The sequence below is a fragment of the Beta vulgaris genome, chromosome 6 (assembly GCF_026745355.1).
Source record: "Beta vulgaris subsp. vulgaris cultivar EL10 chromosome 6, EL10.2, whole genome shotgun sequence".
NCBI classification, from domain to species: Eukaryota; Viridiplantae; Streptophyta; class Magnoliopsida; order Caryophyllales; family Amaranthaceae; genus Beta; species Beta vulgaris.
Genome location: NC_079207.1, coordinates 19,680,613 through 19,703,445, shown reverse-complemented (window position 1 = coordinate 19,703,445; position 22,833 = coordinate 19,680,613). Strand labels below are relative to the sequence as shown.

The 22,833-nt window shown below is 36.5% G+C and overlaps 1 protein-coding gene across 2 annotated transcripts; it reads left to right on the top strand.

Moving 5' to 3' along the window:
• Nucleotides 1–229: 229 nt before the first annotated feature.
• Nucleotides 230–22,832, top strand: LOC104896113 (protein PIN-LIKES 3). 2 transcript variants are annotated; one of them, XM_048647656.2, is made up of 10 exons: nucleotides 230–482; nucleotides 580–659; nucleotides 1,541–1,665; nucleotides 14,032–14,153; nucleotides 14,433–14,621; nucleotides 20,824–20,916; nucleotides 21,143–21,243; nucleotides 21,382–21,434; nucleotides 21,542–21,730; nucleotides 22,419–22,832. In XM_048647656.2, exons 1-10 carry the CDS (start codon nucleotides 345–347, stop codon nucleotides 22,541–22,543), a joined length of 1,215 nt encoding a protein of 404 aa, XP_048503613.1. In that variant the 5' UTR covers nucleotides 230–344; the 3' UTR covers nucleotides 22,544–22,832. The 2 variants fall into 2 exon arrangements, with proteins under 2 accessions (XP_048503613.1, XP_010681116.2); XM_010682814.4 differs by having other exon boundaries at nucleotides 231–482; nucleotides 20,821–20,916.
• The last annotated feature ends 1 nt before the right edge of the window (nucleotide 22,833 follows it).

Sequence of the window (22,833 nt, the reverse complement as noted above, 5' to 3'; positions counted from 1 at the left end):
ATGTGTTGAAGTTGGTGCTATGCTTTGTGCCCGTTTAAGGTTGTGTTGTTCCTTGCACTTGAGCTCAAGGTTGTGCTATTATAGTCAATTAACCCTATTATATATTAACTCAACTAAAAATGTGTTATCTTAAAATTAAGGTTAGTAAAGTTGGTAAGTAGTCTATCCTTCTACGCGGACGGAGAGTACTTAAGTCATAAGTGCACGCCTTTCCCAAAAAGTGCAGCATATTTGCTTCTGCTACTATATATAAGTTCTAGTGAACACAAGTGCGTTTTTTAATTTTGTAGTTGGCTAGACATAAAACATCATTACACTTGACTTTCGAAATAATTATATAGGTTATGGGGTCATGGTTTAATTTATTATTTGTTGCTTCAATGCCTGTTTTGAAGGTTCTTTTGATTACTGCATTAGGTTTATTTCTTGCTTTAAATCGGATCGACATATTGGGAGAGGCGGCCACAAATCACCTCAACAAGGTTCCTCTTCCTCCTTAATAATTCTAGTTCGATATTAATTCACATACCTCTTGTTTTTATATCTTCTAATATTTTTCTTTCTCTTTTGGTTCTTTAGGTTGTGTTTTTCGTATTCGGTCCCGCGTTAGTGGGTAGCAACTTGGCAAAAACGGTAACATTTGAAAGCTTTCTTACCCTGTGAGTTTCTCCTCTTCATATCTCAGAATATTCATCAATTTCTAGTTAAATGGCTACAAAGAATGGTAGCCACTATGATTATTAGAATTTTACCTTTTTATTTTTTTTAGATTAATATTGTACATTTATTAATTGAACCTTAAAAATATAGAAAAATGGAGAAAAACCTAGTTTCAATAAATAAAAGATGAGAACATGTTGTCGTTGAACATCCGTTATTTATTTCTTTCTTTAGATATTTTGTTGTCACCATTCGCGAAGATTAGGATATAAAGCCAATTAATATATACAAAGTCTTAATACAAGTTTATTAATGTATAAATTTTAACTATAATTTAATTATAAAGTCAACTTAATAAATAGTGCGAATGTAATATTAAATATAAAATGGTTCAATTACTCAATTTGTGGTGGCTATAATTTTATGGTACTCACTGTAAAATTGTTCTATTACAGTCATTTAGTCTTTTAACATTTTAAAACTGCAAAACTTTTATCTTTATGACATGAATAACTTTGATTATCAATATTATTTATTATATACTTGGAACATTTACAAAAAGTTGATTTATTGATCAAAATGTATCTTTGAAAACGAAACCAGTAATGTTTACCTAGTTGCATAGGTTTATGTGAGAGTATGAATAATATAAAAGCCAAAGTATCCATAGTTTTATTTCGCGAAAGAATATAAACATTCATAGACAAAAAGTAGTTTTTTTCCCTTCATTTACTTATTGGTGTATACATTAGGTCATTAGCCCATCTACTTTGTATGCGCAAACTGGTTATTGGTTACAATAATAGCAAGAAAAAATCACTTCATAATTTTTAAAATATATATGGTTTTTTTTAACGTGAGACAACTTTTATGGTTACAGATGGTTTATGCTAGTAAACATTCTGATTACATTTCTGATAGGCTCAACAATGGGTTGGGTGCTTGCTAAAGTTACAAAAGCTCCAAAGCACATTAAAGGTCTCATATTGGCCTCTTGTTCTGCTGGTAATTTTTTATTTTGCTTTTTGAGTGGGTGTTCTGCTGGTAATTTATCGTAGCAAAGTTTTTGATGGGATTTCAAGGGAATTGGTTTTTAGCTTGTCCCTTTTTGTTGATATGGTTCTCAGCTTCTTCCTTTTTTTAAATTTCATCTCAGTATCTTACTAGTATTACCATTTCACTAGTTCCATTATTTCATAAAGTTGATGTAACAACTGAAAATATATGATGTATTATTTTATATTAAAAGAAATTCAAATAGACTCGGTGTACATTTATTTAGTTTGCACGGCTTTAGTAATTGATATTAAATTCATATAGTGAGTTTTATAGAAATATCGTGGACTTATATACAATATAGTGCATTTTATTAACATAGAACATATAGTGACATTATATGTAATATAGTAGAGGATTTAATTTTAATGTTTTAATATGTCGTAAGATATAGGTTGTGTACTATATATCGTGACACGTGCTATAACATATAAAAATATGTAGTTTTTGCATAATATAGTAAATGTCTGAATGATATAGTGAATGTACAGTGATATGGTGAGTTTATGCATGATATAGTTAGTGTTTGAATGATATAGTGATTGTTCATAAATGATGTATTTTTCGCATGATATAGTATGTTTCTGAATGATTGTATTGAGTTTTTTATGATATACTAGGGTTTTGAATAATATAGTGGATTGTTTTTGAATGATATATTGAATTGTTTTTTTAATTTCAATGTTTTTGAATGATGTAGTTTATGCAAGGTATAGTACGTTTTTGCATGATATACTTTATGCATGATATAGTGGGTTTCTGAATAATATAGTGAATTTGTTTTGATGCACACTAATGTTAACGTGAACTAGATCCATCCAAATCAAGTTATACTCTATATACTCATAATGCATTTGGATCACATAAATAGAAGTGCCCAAAATATTGGTTGATTCATCACAAAAATGGAATCTTTCGTTAGAATCTAATTTTCATTTTGGTTTGAATTTTTCTTCTACATTTTCAATTTCATTTACCTTAATATTTAATAGATGTCATACCATCTGTTAGGAATAAAGTTTCCTTAGTTGTATTTCCTTCATGAGGGAGTGTTAATTACATCCTATTAATACTAACGGGCTTTACAATAGTAAGCATCCCACAATCCTAATACAACATATAATAAGCATATATATATACATAATGGCCCAAGATGTGCCTAACCCCCCCCCCCCCAATTTGGAGCATGTAGGTCACAAATGCCCAACTTGAATAAGAGAAAATGGAATTGACGATGGCCTAAGGCCTTGGTGAAAATGTTCGCCAATTGGGACGCAGTAGGAACATGATGATCAGTGGAAATAAGACCCGCTTCGAACACATCCCGAACATAATGACAACCCACTTCTATATGTTTCGTGCGTTCATGAAACACAGGATTTTGAGTAATGTGGAGACCGGATTGACTATCACAATAAAGATTCATCGTGCGAGGATGAGCAATGCCAAGACTCTGAAACAGGGCCTTAAGCCAAATCAACTCACAAGTGGTAGTGGCCATAAAGCGATACTCAACTTCAACGGAAGATCGAGAGATAATGTGTTGCTTCTTAGTTTTCCAAGAAACAGGAAAATGACCAAGAAAAACGAGCCAACCAGTCAAAGAATGCCGAGTAAGACGGCAACTGGCCCAATCAAAATCACACCAACCAGTCAACGGAAGATCACAATCGGCACGAAGAAGAATTCCTTGCTCGGGACACCCCTTTAAGTAGTGAACAACCCGAAGAGCAGCATCCCAATGCTGTTGGCGAGGGGACTGCATGAACTGAGGAACAATGTGAACAGTGACGGCCAAATCAGGACGAGTGAATTAGGATAAACAAATGAGACGACCCACGAGACGACGATATTTTTCGGCATCAGCAAGAAGGGGGCTTGTGGCAAGAGCGGCTATGGTTCTGCTCCATCGGGAAACTAGATGGACGAGTACCAAGGAGGCCGATCTCAACGACTATATGAAGGGTGCATTTACGCTGACACAAGAAAATCCCCTTGGGACTACGAGCCACCTCAACTCCAAGAAAGTATTTGAGAAAACCCAAATCTTTCATCTGAAAGCAGTCACCCAAATAATGTTAAATCAGCTATAACCCAAAGAACATTGCGTTGCACGGAACCCTGAGTAAGATTGAAGAGAGAGTAATCAGAGTAGGATTGATGGAAGCCATATTTTTTGAGAGAAGTAGCCAATTCCGCGAACTAATAGCGAGGGGCTTGGCGAAGGTCATAGAGAGACTTTTGAAGGCGACACACCAAACCAGAATTATGATTCTGAAAATCGGGAGGAGGCTTCATATAGAGCTTCTCATCAAGATCACCATGAAGAAAAACGTTGTAAATGTCCATCTGATGCAACTCCAATTCTTAGTTGTAGTAATAGCAAGGAACGCACGCATGGTCGCCCTTTTGGCAACAGGAGCAAATGTCTCATTGTAATGAATGCCCTCAACCTGATGATTACCAAAGATCACAAGACGCGCTTTGTAGCCCTCCACCGAACCATCAGCATGATATTTGATTTTGTAAACCCATTTGCAGCCAAGAGCATGTTTCCCGGGAGGCAAAGGAGTCAAAACCCAAGTAGCATTGTTTTCCAACGCATTAATCTCCTTTTGCATTGCCTCACGCCGGCCAGGATAAGATAGTGCCTCCTTGAAGCTACGTGCTTCATGACCTGCAGTGGGAGCAACAAGAAAAATACGGTGACACATAGAAATTTTTGTTAGCATTCACAAAATGTGTTAAAGGATAAGGAGTACCTGTGGAACCAGAAGAAGACGATGAACACGGTGATAGACTCATAGCAGGACTCAGAGTGATTACATAATCTCGAAGCAAAACAGAAGTGTGTTTGACACGCTGGCCGAGGCCCAAATACGGAACAATCTCATCAGATGAAGCAGGTGCAGCGCCCGCATCGTCAAGGCCCAGAGCAGCTGGCCCAGTAGAGGCAGCAGCGCTGCTGGAAGAAACAAGCGAGCCAGGAAGCTGCTGGGTAGAAGGCCTAAGAGGATCCCGCGAAGCAGGCTAAGCGGAGGAGTTGCAGCAGGGGGGCTGTGGACCGAGAAGAAGACGCGAGCTGAGGCCCAACGGGGGAGCGGCCAATTCATCATCACTAGAGACAAGGACTTGCTCCAAGTCGTCCAGAAAATCGCCATCCACCCCATTATGGTCACACAAGGGAGGAGGTTGATTTTCAAAAGGGAATTCGTTCTCAAAAAATTGCACGTCCCACGAAAAAAAAATATCTCATAAGTTTTCCAAATCAAACAACTTCCATCCTTTTTTATGGGAGGGATATCCAACAAAAACACACCTCCAAATACGAGAGGCAAACTTGTCCCCCCTTCGAGCGTTGATTATAGGAAAAACAAAGAGATCCAAACACCTTTAGCGCATGAAAATTAGGAACCACACCAAAGAGAATCCTATACAGAGTTTTGATATGCAACAAGCGAGAGGGAGTACCGTTAATCAGATAAACCGCACCAAGAACACATTCACCCTAAAAAGAAACAGACAGGTTACCTTGAAACATCAAAGCACGACTAACATTCAAAATGACGATGTTTGCGTTCAACACGAGCATTTTGTTGGGGTATGCCAACACAGGTTGTTTGAAAAATAATCCCATTAGAATCAAAATACTCAAGCATGCAGTTAAACTCCGTACCATTATCACTACGTACTATTTTAAGGGTCACCTCAAACTGACGTTCAATCATGACAAAGAAAGAACAAGACGACTTGTATACATAAGTTTTAGAAGTCAGCAAGTAAACCTAAGTAGCACAAGAAAAATCATCTACTAAAGTGAGAAAATAGTGAGCACCACAAAAAGAAGGAGTTTTATAAGAACCCCACATATCACAATGTATTAACACAAAAATGTGACTCACTTTATTATAGCTAATGGGAAAACTAGGACGAGATTGTTTAGCTTGAGGGAAACAATACAAGCTTTATGTAATGACTTTGAGCTACTACTAGAGCTAAAAACAGGAAGAAGCTTGACAATCTTATCTAACGGATGACCCAAACACCGATGCCACAACTCAAATTCACTTATAGCGGGAACAGACGTCACAACACACACACTCGGAATCCCACGATAATAATAGAGTCCATCCTTTCGTTCACGGGCTCCAATAAGGTTCCCCGAGCGAAGGTCCTGTATAGCACAAAGAGAATCAGTGAAGCGGGCAAAAACCAATGAGTATCAGCAATCAACTGCGACACAAAAATTAAATTGCATTGAAGACGAGGAACAATAATAACATTGCGAAGCGTTAAACCCCCAGCAAGATCAACCAAGAAATATTAAGTAGCAACAATATGTTCACCGTGCGGCAAACCGACAAGGCAAGCAGGAATAGATACAATATCCACCAACAAATGAGAATTGCCTGTGATGTTATAGGAAGCACCTGTATCAACTAACCAAGAAGAGGTAATACACTCACTCATCATGTGATCACTGGTTTTGTCATTGAACAAGTTTAATAAAACTTGCATTTGAGCAGGAGTTATGGAATCAAGGGGAGACCCCCCTGTGCGCCCATCACCGGAGGTGGCAAGGCCACGCCACTACTAGAGGAACGAGCACTGCTGCTCAGCGCATGAGCACCCACAACCGTGGAAGACGAGCGACGATCAGACGAGGCTAGAGGAGTCAGGTGAGCTGCGGTGGACTCGGTAGAAGCAACCGAATCAGAACTCTTCCCATATTTTTCTTCTCACCAAGCCGGATGGCCATGAAGCCGGAAACACGTGGAGACATCATATCCATGTTTCCTATAGTGAGTACAATGAAGAGAGGACTTGCCAACCCGACCCGAGGAAGCTTTCACGGCAAAGATACTAGCCTCGGTAACCGCAACTTTGTCGTGGGCAATCCCACGCACACCTTTCTCCTAGAGGAATGCTTGGTAAGAACGATTGAGATAGGGAGGAGGCTGTTGCGAAAGAAGGTTGGAATGGACAATGGAGTAAAGGTCATCATCCACACCAATATAAAATTGGTGGAGTTTTTCTTCTTCGCAATCAGCAGCAAATTTCGCAGCAACATTGCAAGTGCGCATACTACACGTGCAGCCATGTAAGGGTTTCAAACGAGATAAATCGTCGTTCAATCCCATGAGAGCATTATAATAATCGGCCATAGGCATACCTTTGGTTTGCTTACAAGTCGTGATGGTAGCACACAACTGTTGAAGGCGGAGTCCGTCGTTAATGCAAAATCGAGACTCCAAATAGAGTCAAAGGGCCCGCGCATCATCAAAGTAAGGGATAGAGGTAGAACTTTCGAATCCATGCTCCTGAGAATCCAGGAAACGAGCATAGAATTAACGGTATCCCAATCGAGGAGTTTCCGTTTCTCAATAGGTTTCTAATGGTGCCATCAACAAACACAAATTTTCGACGAGCTTTCAAGGACAACGTGATTGCCCTAGCCCACGCAAGGTAGTTGTCGCCCTTAAGAATCACGTGAGTGATTAAGTTTCCGAATTGGTCACCCGAGCCGAGATAGAACGGAGAAGTGGGATCAAGCTTGTGTTCCTCTGTCATTGTGACTGACACAAGAAGAAAGAAAAAACATATATTATTTCGGTGGAAGTTGCGGCAATGCTACCGTGAGGAGCGGTTGAGCAGGATCGACGGATGGTGAGGATAGGAGTAGGGTTAGGCTTAAGGCTCCGATACCATGTTATGAATAAAGTTTTCTTAGTTGTATTTCCTTCATTAGGCAGTATTAATTACATCCTATTAACACTAATGGGCTTTACAATAAGCAGCCCATAACCCTTATACAACAAATAATAAGCATATATACATAATGGCCCAAGATGTGCCTAACACCATCTACAAAGTAGAAACTTTACTTGTACAAAATATATTTATATCAATTAAAAAGTAATGTAACTTGAGCTCGTGGGTGCAAATTCAACTTGAGTCAACTATAAATGAGAAGGCCCGCTTGATTCCAGTGTCCTTAGAGAGCTTTTGTTTTTTTAGAGGAAAGGGGAAGAGTCTGAAAAAGGGTTACTAGAGGGAATCAAAAAGGTTTACCCTTAGATGTTGTAAATTGTTTGTTTAGAAATATCAAAAGGAAACATTAATAATTCCACCACCATAATTTTCCCTCTATAACCACCACCACCATACTTTCTCTGGAAATTTCCCTTCCACCATTGGTGCCCCTTTCCTTCTTTCGCCGCTACTTCCTTTCCATCCCCCACCACCACTGCCTTCCCCTTTCCTTCGTCGGCACCTCATTTACCCTCAACTCAAGGTATTATCTCCTTCCTTTATTGTAGACTTAGTGGGTATTTGGTGACAGGGTGGTCCATTTGTTGGTTGGGTTGGCTTTCGGGGGAGAGAATGATGTTTCAGCGGGTCGTAAAGTGTTTTAGTGGCTTTGGTGGTATTTTGGGTTTTGGGTTGGGATTTGGGTAGGTTATGCGGTGGTTTTTCGGTGGGTTGTATGTTAGTTTCAGGTGGTTATGCTAGGTTTTAGATGGCAGCGTTGGGGTTTAGAGTGGAGGCTTGGTGGTTTACGATGTTAAATTGGTTGTTTCGGGTGGAGAGGTAGTGGTTTTAGCTGGCTAGGATTTCAAGTGGAAAGGTGGTGGTTTGGTGGGAGGATGGTGGTTGTGGTGGCAATGGGCCAAATAACATTCAAGGTAACCATGGAGTAGAGGAGAGAAAAGATAAGGGATACCTTGGGTGGGGTTGGGGAATGAATGTAGATTAGTTTGTGGTAACCAAGGGGTAAAGGAAATGATTGAATAGACCTCACAAACAATAAGGAATTAAGTAAGTTGATTCCCTTACCCTTTCTTAAAAACTCTTAACCAAACGCCCCCTTACATCTTAAAATAACTCAAATCACTAAAGACGTCACACTATATTATGCGTGTGGATCCTTAGAACCACAGTCAGCTATCTAAGCATACAACATAAATCACATGCACCAAGCTGTCACACTGCACAAATCTCTACGCACTTGTATATCACATGTATCCGACCTGAGCTATGTTATATGGACATGGTTACGAGTGCCCGATATGGTATAACGTTATTTTAATTAAAAATAAATGGATATGGGAACACCATCCTAAAGTTGGGCACGGCTATGGGAATACAGCTAATAAAAAATTAAATACTCATTTTATCTTCATTTTTATTAGAGGTGATCAAATGGTGTGGTAAGACAAATTTCGAGCCAATTTTTTGTGCTCAAAGCCCGCTTTTTTATAACAAAAACAACTGGCTTTTCAGGCCAAAATTGGTCAAGGCTAAATTGAAACTAAAAAATCATTTTTAGATTACTCAAAACCCGTTCCAAACAAAAAACAATGAAACAAGGCCCAAAAAATCCACCCAAGCCCGGTCACTTTTTAGGGGGCGGACATGCTAACTTTCATTACCTTTATTTTTTATATATTCCCACTTTAAAATTTGAAAATATAAAAATTTCTCTATAAACATATTTGGAATATATATGTGATCTATTTGGAAAAGAACATAAAGTTCAAAAGGCAAACAACTTTTATAAGGGAAATTCTCTACCAATGAAAATGTTATGCCTCATTTAAAGGTGGAAAGAAAAAGGACAAAAAAAAAACAATCTGACTTGCATGGGCCCGATTCACGTTAACATTAGTGTGCATAAGCCAAGAGAACGTATGATTTCTGAATAATCAACTATACCATTTAGAAACTCATTATATCATGCAAAAACCCACTATATCATTGAGAAACACACTTTATCATGCAAAAACTACATCATTTCTAAACAATCCACTATATCATTCAAAAACTCATTATGTCATTCAAAACCTCACTATATTATTCAACAAATATATTATATCATGTAAAAACTACATCATTTATGAATGATCCAATATATCATTAGACACTCACTTATCATTATATCATGCAAAACCTACTATATCATTAAGAACCTCATTGTATCATGCAAAAACTACATCCTTCTATACGTTAAAACATGTATCATGATATCACAACCTACATCTTCTTAAGTGTTAGAACATTTAAATCAAACCATCCACTATATTGCATATAATTTCACTACATGTTTTTCGTTATTTAAATCCACCATATTGTATATAAGTTCCTTGTTTCTCTACAAAACTCACTATATAAAGTTAATAAAACTCATTAATGTGCATCGGGTCCATATAAACTTGTTTTCAAAAGAAAAGATAGGTGGCACCAATATTTATTTCTCCTTACACTGTCCCATCCCAATCATATGGCTTTGTTAAGTAGAAACCACGTGTTTATTTTTTCTTTTTATTTTTCTCTCTACTCTCCCGTCTCAATCATGAATATTGATCTTCTTTCTTCCTCTCATCTCTTCTTCAACAACAACCATGGCGACTCTGTTTCCGTCAACGTTACCGGAAAATTGATTATTGAGTTGGGCTCACCTTATGATGACGAATAAAAGCCCATAATTATGCTTCTTTTGTGATTCAATATGGAGATTAGGGTTTCGTCATGTCCGACTGCAAATAGTCGGATGTGACACATATTTCATATCCGGATCGGTATCAAGTAATTACTTTGGTGATTAATCCATGTCCGAATACCATAGGGACTGAATTCATTAAGATCTACAAACTCAGCTCACTGTATGATGAATATAAGCACGCATATTTAACATGAAATCAATATTCACTTGATTATCTAAAATTGATGACCTAATTAGACTATCTACAGTTTACTTATCATTTGTATATTTATGCATGTTTATTTTCTTATAAATTGGACTTAAAAGTATCAATAGAAGTGCTCTTTAAATGTTGTGCAATCAGGCATTTCGTAATGCATTTAGACTCTGTCATTGACGGATCTAGCATGGGTTCAGTAGCTTTAACTGAACCCATAAAAATCCGGGGGGAAAATTGTCGACAAAACATAGTTTATAAGCATCACATGCCTAGTTTTCTTAGTTAACACGTTTTAGCTCAGTGGCGTGTTGGTTGTATTTGTAGTTTCGGTTTTTTCACCATATACCCTAATAATTATTTTTGCATCATATACCCCTACAAGTTTCAGAATTCACCATATACCCTTCACTTCCCATAAAACAGAAAATGCCCTTAATTACTAATAAATATTAATTCAGTTAATTATGAATCCCTATTTGACCTCATTAACCTTCTAATTCTAAATTAACCCTACCCTATTATCTCTATATTTCCTTCTATCTCCCCTAATCCACTTAACTCATTTCTCCTCTCCCCCCTCCACCATTAACACCAGCAAATAACCCACCACTCAGCCGTCTCCCTTTCCCACAACCACACCGCTCTTCTCCCTCTGCACTTGTAAGTTGCACCAACCAAGACCTATTTTCACCAAAATTTTCACCACAATCTCGTAGCTTCCACCATTGTGTTTTTCCTGCACCTGCACCAACCATTTTTTTGACAAATCGTTGGAATTTTCACCGGTAATCTTCACTTTTTCTCCCTCTATTTTCGCTCATAACTCTTTCTCCTCCCCTGAAATGTCCCTATTCTCTAATTGGCCTCGTATTGTAGGGATGTTTCCTTTTAGAATAATTGGGAAGACTCTTGCTAGTAGAGTTGGTTTGAATGATTAGGATGATAACAATGGTGTTGCGGCCGGTAATGAGTTTATTGAGATTTCGGATGATGAAGTGAAAATTGGTTATAAGGGGCCTTTTTTAGATCCATTCAAAAAATAAAACCCCAAAAAAAGTTGAAAAAAGAAAAAGAAGCAAACCAAGTTATGGGAGTGGTGTTGCTGTGAAATACTCCCTCCATCCTCTATTAGTTTACCCCGTTCTTTTGCACAGAGTTTTAGGAGGCATAATGTTGTGGGTCATAGAAATAAAGAGAAATTATTATTTTATATTAAAGTTGAATGTATGTGTGATGAAAAGTTTGTGGTCCCATTTCAAAAATAGAAAAAAAAGGGGTAAACTAATAAGGGACACCCTTAAATGGAATACAGGTAAACTAATAGAGGACGGAGGGAGTAATCAATTATGGAGGGTCTTTTAGTGATTAGTTTAATGGAGGGTAGATTATTGTTGCTGGTTACTTGGTTGTTGATTAGGATTGCGAGGTTGACAAATTCTTGAAATTGATGGTAGGAGGTGGAAGCGTGTTTGGACATGGAAACTTGAAAAGTGATGTTTAGAATCTGAGTGATGGTGGTGACTGGTTAGAGCAATGTGGAAGGGGGTTATGTGGGTACACCGAGGATGATGAAGCGAGGTGGAGGGGGAAAGGTGCATGTCAATTTCTTAATCTGCTTCAACATTAAGAAATGGTGGGTTGTTGGCACTGCAGTCAAAGAGGAAGAGGGGTGGTTGGAGATGGTGGCCGGAGGTGGAGGGGATTAGGTGAAGAGAGAGAGGAGAGAGACAGTGAAGTGGTGGACATAGTTTAATGACTAATAATTGCAGAGGGTTAGGTGGAGAGAGAAGAGAGATTATGAGATGGTGCATGTGGTTGGGTGGAGAGAGAGGAGACACAAGGCGTTAATGAGGTTAATTATGATTTAATGACTATCAAGTTAACCTCCATTAATCATTAAGAGTATTTTGTGTATTGTTTAATCTCCGTTAGTAATTAAGGGTATTTTGTGGATTTTTTTTAAAGGGTAAGCTTGTCGTCTACCTTTTCTTTATTTTCTTTCTTTTGGCAATCTCCTCTACCCAACGTTTATTTCCATAATTCTTTTAATTTGCCCAAAAAGGAAACTAACCTTTTAATTTTGTTTTTATCTAAATTATATATGGAAACCCTTGACGATTTTGGTGTACATCATTTTTTATCAATATACTCCAAACTAGAAAAAATATACCATCTTATCAGTTTTTTTTTTAAAAAAAAAAAGAAGACACCCGATGTAACAAACTGTAAAGCAATTACCACTATTATTTGACTTCACAAGCATAACATGCATATACGACTAGTTTATCTTAATTTGAAATTATATGGAGCATTTTTTTCTCTAACTTGATCGTTTTTCAAATATTTGCCTGAATCTACCTAAATTTCACCAATCTTTTTTTTTAAGTTGAGATTATTCATGTCAATTGCTCCTTATCTTTTCAGTATACTACCTATGTATCTTGTTTAGTTGCATCATTTGCTTTTTCACATTTGACAATCCACTTCTTTGAATGTTAATATCTTTTACTGAGTATAAGTAAAATTTATTAAAAAAAATTGATATTTAGAATAGCATTGAGACGAAACTAACAATACTCACTTGAATATATTTTTTCTTATATAATGATGCGAGATAGTTTGATAAAGTTGGTTGATTAACAGTGCCACAAAATCAAATGTTGCAACTAAAAAAATACGAAGGTAGCATTTACTATGCTTTTGTTATACAATTCTCAAGCCATTTTTATATACTTGCAATGTTTTTTTGGTTTCAAGATTTTGTCAATTACTTACAATGTTGACATGTTAGGCACGCAATATATTTTTTTTTATCTCTCCTAGTACACATGAGTTCTTTTGTATCTCTTTTCTTTTCTAGACTTTTGTGCCCCTTTTAGTATTGTGAATATTAAAAAACAGAGAAAGTATTTCATGATAAGAATAATATGCTCATTTATTATTTGTGTGGTCAATGCTAATTACTTGAAATAGATAGATCTTAGTTTACTATGATGATTTCAACATTAAACTTATTAAATAATTGATAAATAAGTAATTATAAATCAATTGATGTATATATTATGAAGTAATGGTCAGCTTGCTCGTTATTGGTTGTGATTTAGAATTTATATTACTATATTGGAATATTTAATCAGTATATCTTGTCTTTTCCTCGAATGATTCCGAATCCAAATGGGTTGGATGTTGGATTTTCTACTGAACTCAGTTTGATTAGATGGAAAATATTTTATCATGAAAATAATTTTCTAAATAAAAACAATTTCAAGAGAGAACTTGATCTTAAATAATCCTTTTTCTTGGAAGGGAAATCTTAAATTACTTGTCCTTTATTTAATTACTTATAAGAAAAGTTAGATGGATTTGAAAATGTATGGAACATGATGAATGAGAGAGAACAAAAGTGAAATGTAAGGTGTAAGAAAGAATATGTGGCATTTCTTCGTTTACATATTTCAAAAATTTAACATCCTTGGAAAAGTTAGTTTAAACCTATTAAAAATCAAATACAGAATGATAATCATACATATATATCTAGGACAATTATGTTCATTCAACTAAACGTAGTCTTAAATTATATAATCTTGTTTAAGTTGATTCACCATTGAAACAGGGAATCTTGGTAACTTGCCTATCATAATTCTCCCTGCAATCTGCAAAGAAAAAGGCAGTCCTTTTGGAGAACCTAATATTTGCGAGCGCTATGGTCTTGCTTATGCTTCACTTTCCATGGCGGTATAATCTCACATATAACTTCTCTTATATACCATATGAATTCAAATAATTTTCAATTTTATTACTCCACCCTCCCTCAAGAAACAACTTTATTTTACGCTTAAGCTGTGAATAAAGAAGAAAATTGAGGATTTGAAAAAGAAAACATCCATTTTAGATTAATACGAATCTTTTTTTAAGGACGAAGGGACTATTTTATTATCTTAAACAACAAGATATATAGGGCATATTAAGCAAGACTAGCTGATACAAGCGTCATTTGTTCAAAAAATTATTCAGATTGGGAGCATATACTTTTGGTTGTATGCCTACAACATTGTTAGAATCTCCTCGAAGGAAGTGAAAGCAAATGAAGGGGAAACATCAGCGAATGTCCCGGTAGATGAAGCAGAACCAAATCCACCCTTACATTCTTCAATCTATTCCCTTGATGCTCCGCGCCTCTCCAACTCCTCTACTAAATATGTGGTAAGAAAAATAACACTGCCTCTTTTCTTTTTCTTTTTTTCTTTCTACATTGCTTTTGGCGAATTACCAAGGAGCTAGACTTACATAGATCTTTTATCAAAAATAATTGTGTAAAAAATATGATTGCAGAATGTAGAGAAAAAAAATAATATATGTGGTACTTTTCAGCGCAATCTCGTGTATGGCTCAACCCAAGATGAGCATGAACTACCAATAACACTCCAGATCAACTGATTAAGTCTACGGTTGAAAGATGTAACAAATCAACTAATTAAGCAAGTAGATCAATATAATCTCAAATCCTTAAAAATAGGAATTGTTTCGACAACATACTACGGGTTCAAGTCATTAGACAAAGATAGTAGCGTTAAATCCCTATAATGGAGGAGAAGATCAAGTTGATTTGACAACAACAATAACCACATATTCACTATGAAGTCTACTCAACAAGGTCGACGAAGATACCAAGAAAATATTAATCATGACAAAGGTTATTGTATGATAGTTAATCCATATAAAAAAACATGAAATTTTTTAGCAAAAACAATAAAGTCTCATTTCAGTCGACTTTACTTTGACATAATGAAGATTGGGAATCAGATCTTTTAATTTCTATTGCTCTATTTCCTAAATTAATAGTTGAAAAGGGATAAAACAGGAAAAACGCCTAATAATAGGATATCAAGACAAGTAAGAGAATTATAATTTTAATCAATAATTAATAATAAAAAATTGACATATGTCATCTAAAAGGATCTGACAAGTAGGGGTATGCAGAATCCCTTTCGAACCCGAACCAGTCCGTCCCCAATTCATGAAAAACCAAGATTATGGTCTTTTGGTCCAGTCCGGTCCATTTTCTGTAAAAGATATTATTTATGTATACTTTTTGTATTTAAAATATTAAATTTTAATATGCTTCATACAATATTAAACTTTGTAATATGCTTTTTTAAGTAGAGAAGCACGGGAGGGGGAGTGTATTATTGAATAAAATTAAGTTCCACCAAAGATAAAACTCCTTGGGGAAAATTACATAGAAAGATACACTCACTATCCTATAAGGGAGCAACTAAATCTAGCCATAAGATGCATTATGGTATTCCCCACCTTCTTCACATGATAAATTAAGAGAAAAGAGAAAGAAAAACTAAGATTTCTAATTTAGACCTGAATCCAAAATCCATTCACCCTTCACTAAGTCAGCAAAATAGCATGATACCATGCCCACTAAAGCTACAGTTTGTTGCATCACTGACATCTTAATTTGAAGGAGTTGGAAGCATCCTTAACAGCTGTTATAGTAGTTTAATTTCTCATTGATGATGTACTTTCATGTTGAGCATTAGCTGTAGTTTTAGACCCAACTTGCTTCCCCTTGTTCCATTTTTATGAAAAAGGTCCTTTCCTTTCCCTTTGTTTACACCTTGATACTTTCCTTTGTTAGGTTTTGTAGGAAACCAAATAACAAATCAATAACCTTCTTTTGTATGCCCATTCTTTTCACACACAGTGCGCTATGCAGAAGGTTGAGTTGTGTTCACAAATCCACTTGATCCCTTAGAAAACATGGCCATGTTCTGTTTCTTTTTTGACGTGTCCTAGGACCTCCCTCTAAGCTTCTTCTTGCTCAAGAAAACTGCAGACAATTTCAACAGTAGGAAGAATACTCATCATGAGTAAGTTACTCCTTTGTATTTCATATGAATCATCCAGTCCATTCAAGAACTGAAAGAGTTTATGTTCTTCTTGTTGCTGTGTAATTGCTTCAATAAAGCTTGTAATTTTCGCGGTCACAAAGGTTATTGGGGGTAGAATATTAAGTAATTCTAACCCCTCCCAATAACACTTCATATTAGTGTAATACTCATTAATTTCTCTTCTATGTTCCTTAGTTTCATAGAGTTAATCTTTACATATCTTATATTTTCTAGTGCCATTAGTAAGAGAAGACCTCTTCTCAAGCTGGTGTCATATCTCTCTGGCATTGCTAACAAACATGAGTGATTTTTTAATTGGTTCACTCACAGACCCTAGGATCCATGATATAACCATGTTGCTGCAAGTATCCCAAACATCCTTTTTTACAGAATCCTTTGTATCTCTTTTTATCACTCCTGTAACAAACCCGAGTTTTCTCTCGGATGCAAGAGCTATCTCCATAGACCTTTTCCAAGATATGTAGTTAGAAGATCCTTGGAGTTTGTCTATGCAAGTGAAGTTATTCCCATATGAGGGATGTAAAATACAAAGGGTTTGTTTTTTCTATAGTAGTAGATTCAGTCATGATTCAAAGATTTAATTTTTGAGCTAAAAAATTCCGTGATGTCTTTCTGCGAGAGAATTTTATAATTGTGCTATGATACCACATAAACATTTTGTGAAAGAACAAAGGTTTAGCAGCAGTCAATTGTCCCATTTCATTCATTCTCTCTTGCTTGATTTACAACCTAAGATTGAGGGGCTTAAATACACCACAAGAGGCTAGGAAGCTACCTAGGAAACCAATAAACAAAGGGCACAATGTTGAGTTGTCTCAGCTATTAATTACTAAGGACAAAAATAGAGATATTTCTAATCCTTGGTACACATATAGAGGACCTAGGATCGATTGCTACTGAGCAAATGATATTCAGTGCCCTCCACTACATAATAGTACTAGAACAATCATTGTCCTCCTATCCTAGTATGACCCTTAGTTCTTTTCACTCAGCATTTGAATTTAACTTTATATATAGTACATTCACTTGGAGAAGACCAATAAGCAGGGTACACACGGCAAGGACTTAGAGAAAAAATAAGATGGGTGTACTTAAAATAATCATTTACAAGCCTTGTGAATCCAGCTGTAGTAGCTTCCAAATCAGAATTCCCATTTACAAATCTATTTTCGTTGACATGTCCAAACACCCCAAGCCAAAGCCAATAGCATTCTGATTTCATTTTTTTGCCAAGTTCTCGAATAGCCATGGCATTTTGTTAAAAGAGCCATGAGTGCATTGGGAAATAATATTAGTAAAAAGAGTATTAGCCAAACAAGCATGAATCTAAGAACATTAAAAGAGAGCATGAATGATGGTCTCATAATTTCTTCCATAAATCTGACATGATTTATCCTAATTGATGTTCCTATAACCCAAGCTTTCTTTAACAGTAAGTTCCCCACTAACAGCACGCCAAACAAAATGCTTGAGTTTGGGAGGACAATCTAGATGCCAAACATTATTCCAGAAGTTCAGAAAACCAGGTCATCAACGAGTTTCTTCCCACCTTGCAACATGGTTGATCCGACTCAACCACTAGGCATATTTAATAGTAAATATGCCAGTTTTTTTCAAGGCTCCGATAGAGAGAATTAAGAGGCACACATATACTAATTGGGATTTGTTGAACCTGAAGAGCATCTTCTACTGAAAAAGTATAATTTATCTTCTACTGAAAAAGTATAATTTATCTTCTCTACACCCCACGAACATGAATTCTCATTGATAAGGTTAGCCACATTAATGACACGTTCGTATCATGATATGGGTGAGGGGTCGCTAGCGAATGAGGTGGTTGAAGCCAGTAATCTGACCATAATTAATGTTATTGCCATTAACCAGTCTCCAGTTCAAGCCTTCTTTTAGCAAACTTTGAGCTCCAGACGCCTCTCCAGATGTAACTAGGATTGTCTCCTAGGTAGGAGCTTAAGAAGTTAACATTCTTAAAATATCTTGCCTTTAGAATTTGAGCCAGTAAAAAAGAAGCATCAGAAAATAATCGCTAACCTTGTTTCGCCTTCCATAGTAAAAAAGAAGCATCATAAAATAATTGTTAACTTTGTTTTGCCTGCCACCATTGAATCTTTTTCCACACCCTCGTTTTGACATTTCCAAAAGGTAGCTATTTTGGATCTTCCAAGTATTGGAGGGAACCCAAGATATTTTTCATGCCTATCCACCTCCTCCACGCCAAGCAATTGAATTGTCTCTTCTCTAGTGTTTGCCTAAATATTTTGTTGAACAAAATCTCCAATTTATTGAAATTAATTTTTTGACCAAAAGTTCTTTCATACTCGCTGATAATGAAATCTAAGGTTGAGCATTCCTGGAAATTTGCACGGGGAAACAGAACAATATCATCTACAAAAAAAATAGATGAGAAATAATAGGGGCTCCCTGACAAACACATGCCGCATGAATGTCATTAGTCAAAGAAACACGAGTAACAAGAGTAGGGAAAGTTTATGCACATAAATGAAAGAGATACGACGAAATGATATCCCCTTGGCATAATCCACGAGAGGGAGTAACAACACCTTGAGCCGCACCATTTATCATAGAGGAGATGTACGTACTAGATATGCATCGCATGATATCTCACCCAACCATCGTTGAAACCCATTTGGCACATCGAACACTCTAGAAAAATCCACTCCACTCGATCATAAGCTTTCACCATATCAAGTTTACGAGCCATAGTGCCCTTTCGTTGAATAGCTGGAGATTTCATTGAGTGAAAATCTCGAAAGCCAATAGTACAGTGTATGTAATCATTCTAAACCCATACATTATAACAAAATCATATGAACCAAACACCTCCTGAAAGGGTTATGGTGATGAGTTGGTGACAGAGGTGGGAGGAGAGAGAAAGGGCAAGTGGACGGGAGTTTGTGGCAGGAATGGGGAAAAGACAGGGAAACAGTTGATGGGAGGGGGATGGTATAAGAGATAATCTTTTTATAATAATTTAAAGCTTTAGACCTATAGAATAGCAACACTGTCAAGCTTTATCTATTAAACTGGTCATCAACAAATTTAAGAACAATTTGAGAAGGTGATGTGCAAAGGTATTAATATTTTGAGATTAACTGAAAGTGGGTTTACATATATAATAATAAGGAAAAATTAACAACAATAAGCCAACCTTTACCCGATGAGCCACATTTAAGTCAACCTTTTGAAAATCCAGATATAATACAAGTTTTACATCATTTAAGCCAAATTTAGGTTGACCTAAAAGTTAACCTGCTAACCCAAGTAAACAATAGGTTAATTTAATTACGATTTTGATTATGATTGATTAACCCAACTTCACCACGAACCACCATTAATCCAACCCCACCACCAACCACCGGTAACCCGGCCCCACTAGCACCACTAGCACCACCACCACTAACCGGCCCCACCAACACCGAACCCAACCCTACTACCACTTACTCGACCCCATCGATCTGGCCCCACCACCAATGTCAACCCAACCCCACCGACATTGAACCCAGCCACACCAGCCCTGTTAACCCAGTCCCACCACCATTGTCAACCATCTCAAAACCACCCAAACCCCAAAAACACTATCCACCGAAAACCCCAAACCACCTCCAGCCTAAAACCACCCTAAACCAAAAACCCAAACCTAAAACTAGCCAAACCCAACCCGAAATCACCCAAAAACCCAACCCAAATCTCGAATCCACAATACCCACCAAAAACCCTAGCGAAAACCACTATTTTCCACCCGCAAAAACCATTTACCGAAATCACAATCAACGAAGAAGGCAGTGATGGTGGTGGTTGTGATAGAGGAGAGAGAAGGAATTGATGGCAGTGGTTGGTGGTGGTGCTAACAGACCCAAATCCGGAATCAACGAAGAAGGCAGTGAGGGGAGAGATTAGAAGTGGTGATGCCAAAATGCAGTGGGAGGAGGAGAGAGAGGGGGGGGGGGGAGAGCTTAATTAAAGAAAAAAAGTAAAAAAAAAAAAATCAAAAACATTTTTAACCTATTGCGAACAAGTTACTAGTAATCTGACCTAAATTTGGCTTAAATAATGTAAAGCTTGTATTATCTCTGGATTTTCAAAAGGTTGACTTAAATGTGGCGAATCGGGTAAAGGTTGTCTTATTTTTGTCATTTTTTCCTAATAATAAAGTGTGAAACCAAAATACAATCCAATCCGGTCAAAAATCGAACCGCATGTGAAATTTCGCTCTTGGTTCTGGACCGTCTCTAGTCCAAAGAAATCTTGCATTCAGATGTGTCGTTCCAACCAGTCTTGGTATGGCCGACGCACACCCCTACTCACAAAATATATAAAAAAATTGAAAATAAAAAAAGTTTTTGCTAGTAATCTCATGATTTGGTTATTCATATTCTTACACTCGCTTTCGGCCATCCTATTCGTTGTAATCTGATGGCTTACCTTCTTAATTTCTTTAGCAGGTTACATTATCATCAAGGATAAAGCAACGATTAACAAATATCTCCAAGGAATTGAATCTCAAGGCAGTATTAGCACCTTCAACAATTGGAGCGGCATCATAAAAAAAAAAAAAACCACGTATTCATTACTCTGAATTCATAAAAAGGGGACAAAGATATATATTGCACATATAAAAAAAACTATATTGAATACGAATATTATGCGAAAAATTTTTTATGGATCAACATTATAAATTACCCGGTGGTTACAACTTACTAGTATACCAAGTACTATATTACATTTATGATTTACTGAGAAGATACCCTTTTTCTGCTGTAGATTGTTGGGTTCATCATCGGGATGATATCTCCATTTCGTAGGCTGCTCATGGACAATAATGGTCCTCTCCATGTTATTGGAGACACAGGTTTCATGATCGGGTATGTAACTAGCTTTGAATACCAAATACTTCTACATGATTGATCCAGGTTATAGCCTAATCAGCAATTGCTAGCAAATCAGCTTGTATATTACCTGATTCAACTCAGCATAGTTACTGATGTTACACTGATTATCAGAGATGCAGCCATCCCATGTACAACATTAATACTCGGGGCAAATCTCTTGAGAGGTACTTCATCTCTTCCACTTCGCCAACACACGATCTCGATTGCCAGAAAAATTCAAGAGAGCACAGCTCAAAACTTTTATTTTTTCTGTTCTTTTGTTCATTTACAGGGTTAAAGGGATCAGGAATTCAATCTACAACTATTATAGGAATAATAGTAGTTCGATACATATTTCTTCCCCTACTGGGCATTCTAATTGTTAAGGGCGCTGTTTTTGCTGGTTTCGTGCAATCTCATGATATATTCTTTCAGTTTGTTCTTCTGCTTCAATATTCGCTCCCTCCGGCAGTGAGCATTGGTATGCAACGATGGTATCATTAAGCTTGTGTTCTTTATCTGATCCTCGCATCAAATTCCCTAAACTGAACTATTTTTTAATGTTCACTGTTGTTATTTCTACTTAGTAAGCCTTTCCTTGTTGATTGATGTATTTCATCTTTTTTTTACTTATAGGAACTAACTCATATTGAATACTTCCTCCGTTTCTAAATAAGTGCAACATTTGCATAGTGTTTACTATTCACAGTTTAAACTTTAATTAACTTTGGTGATTTACATTTTAGGAAAAACATAGTCATGTGGGATCTTGTTAGATTCGTCTGAATGTGAATTTTTTTAATATCAACTTTTTATAATTTTTACTTATTGATAATTGAAGATATTAATGGTTAAAATAAAGCATTGACAAACGTGCAAACAAGAAATGTTGTACTTATTTAGAAACGGAGGAAGTATTAGTTTTTTGATTGATTCAATTCAATTTGAAATTATAACTTGAAGTCATTTCTACTAGTCGGACCATTGTCACTTCCCTCTTCTCCAATAAATAACGTAACCATTACAGTCGACAAACATTTATGTTCAAATTGAACTTTCGACATTCCCCTTTCCTGCAACTATTCTATAATAATCTACATCTTTTTTTTTTTTTTTTTGAAAGAAATAATAATCTACATCTAATGAAGTGCTTTTGACGCTTACCACAGGAACAGTAACAGAGCTATTTGGAGCAGGTCAGAATGAATGTTCAGTCATCATGCTATGGACTAATGTTCTGGCACCAGTTATGCTCACTCTCTGGTGCACCTTCTACCTTTGGCTCCTGTCTTAAGGACTCGCACTGTAGTTCTTTAGAGTGCCGTAGTGCACATGGTTCGCAACGGGATCAGTAGATATCATCATCAGCAACATGTACTAATCTACTAAAGAAAACACAAATTTCGTGATACGAGTTTACTTGACCATTTTACTCTGTACCCCTACAACACAGTTTGTGCTGTATGTTTACCTTGCAATCTTGGATACATATAATATAATGCAAACAGTATATATGACTTGTTCAAACAGAACAGGATACATTTGTGAGAGACGCGTCATACTTAGTGAATTTAGCAAAATTAT

Bases quoted from the DNA above. Each gene is read 5' to 3' on its own strand.
- LOC104896113 (XM_010682814.4), top strand. From the start codon at position 345: ATGGGGTCATGGTTTAATTTATTATTTGTTGCTTCAATGCCTGTTTTG. The intron at 1,666-14,031 runs GTAATTTTTTAT...CCATTGAAACAG, and splicing joins ATTGGCCTCTTGTTCTGCTG to GGAATCTTGGTAACTTGCCT. The intron at 21,731-22,418 runs GTATGCAACGAT...CGCTTACCACAG, and splicing joins CCCTCCGGCAGTGAGCATTG to GAACAGTAACAGAGCTATTT.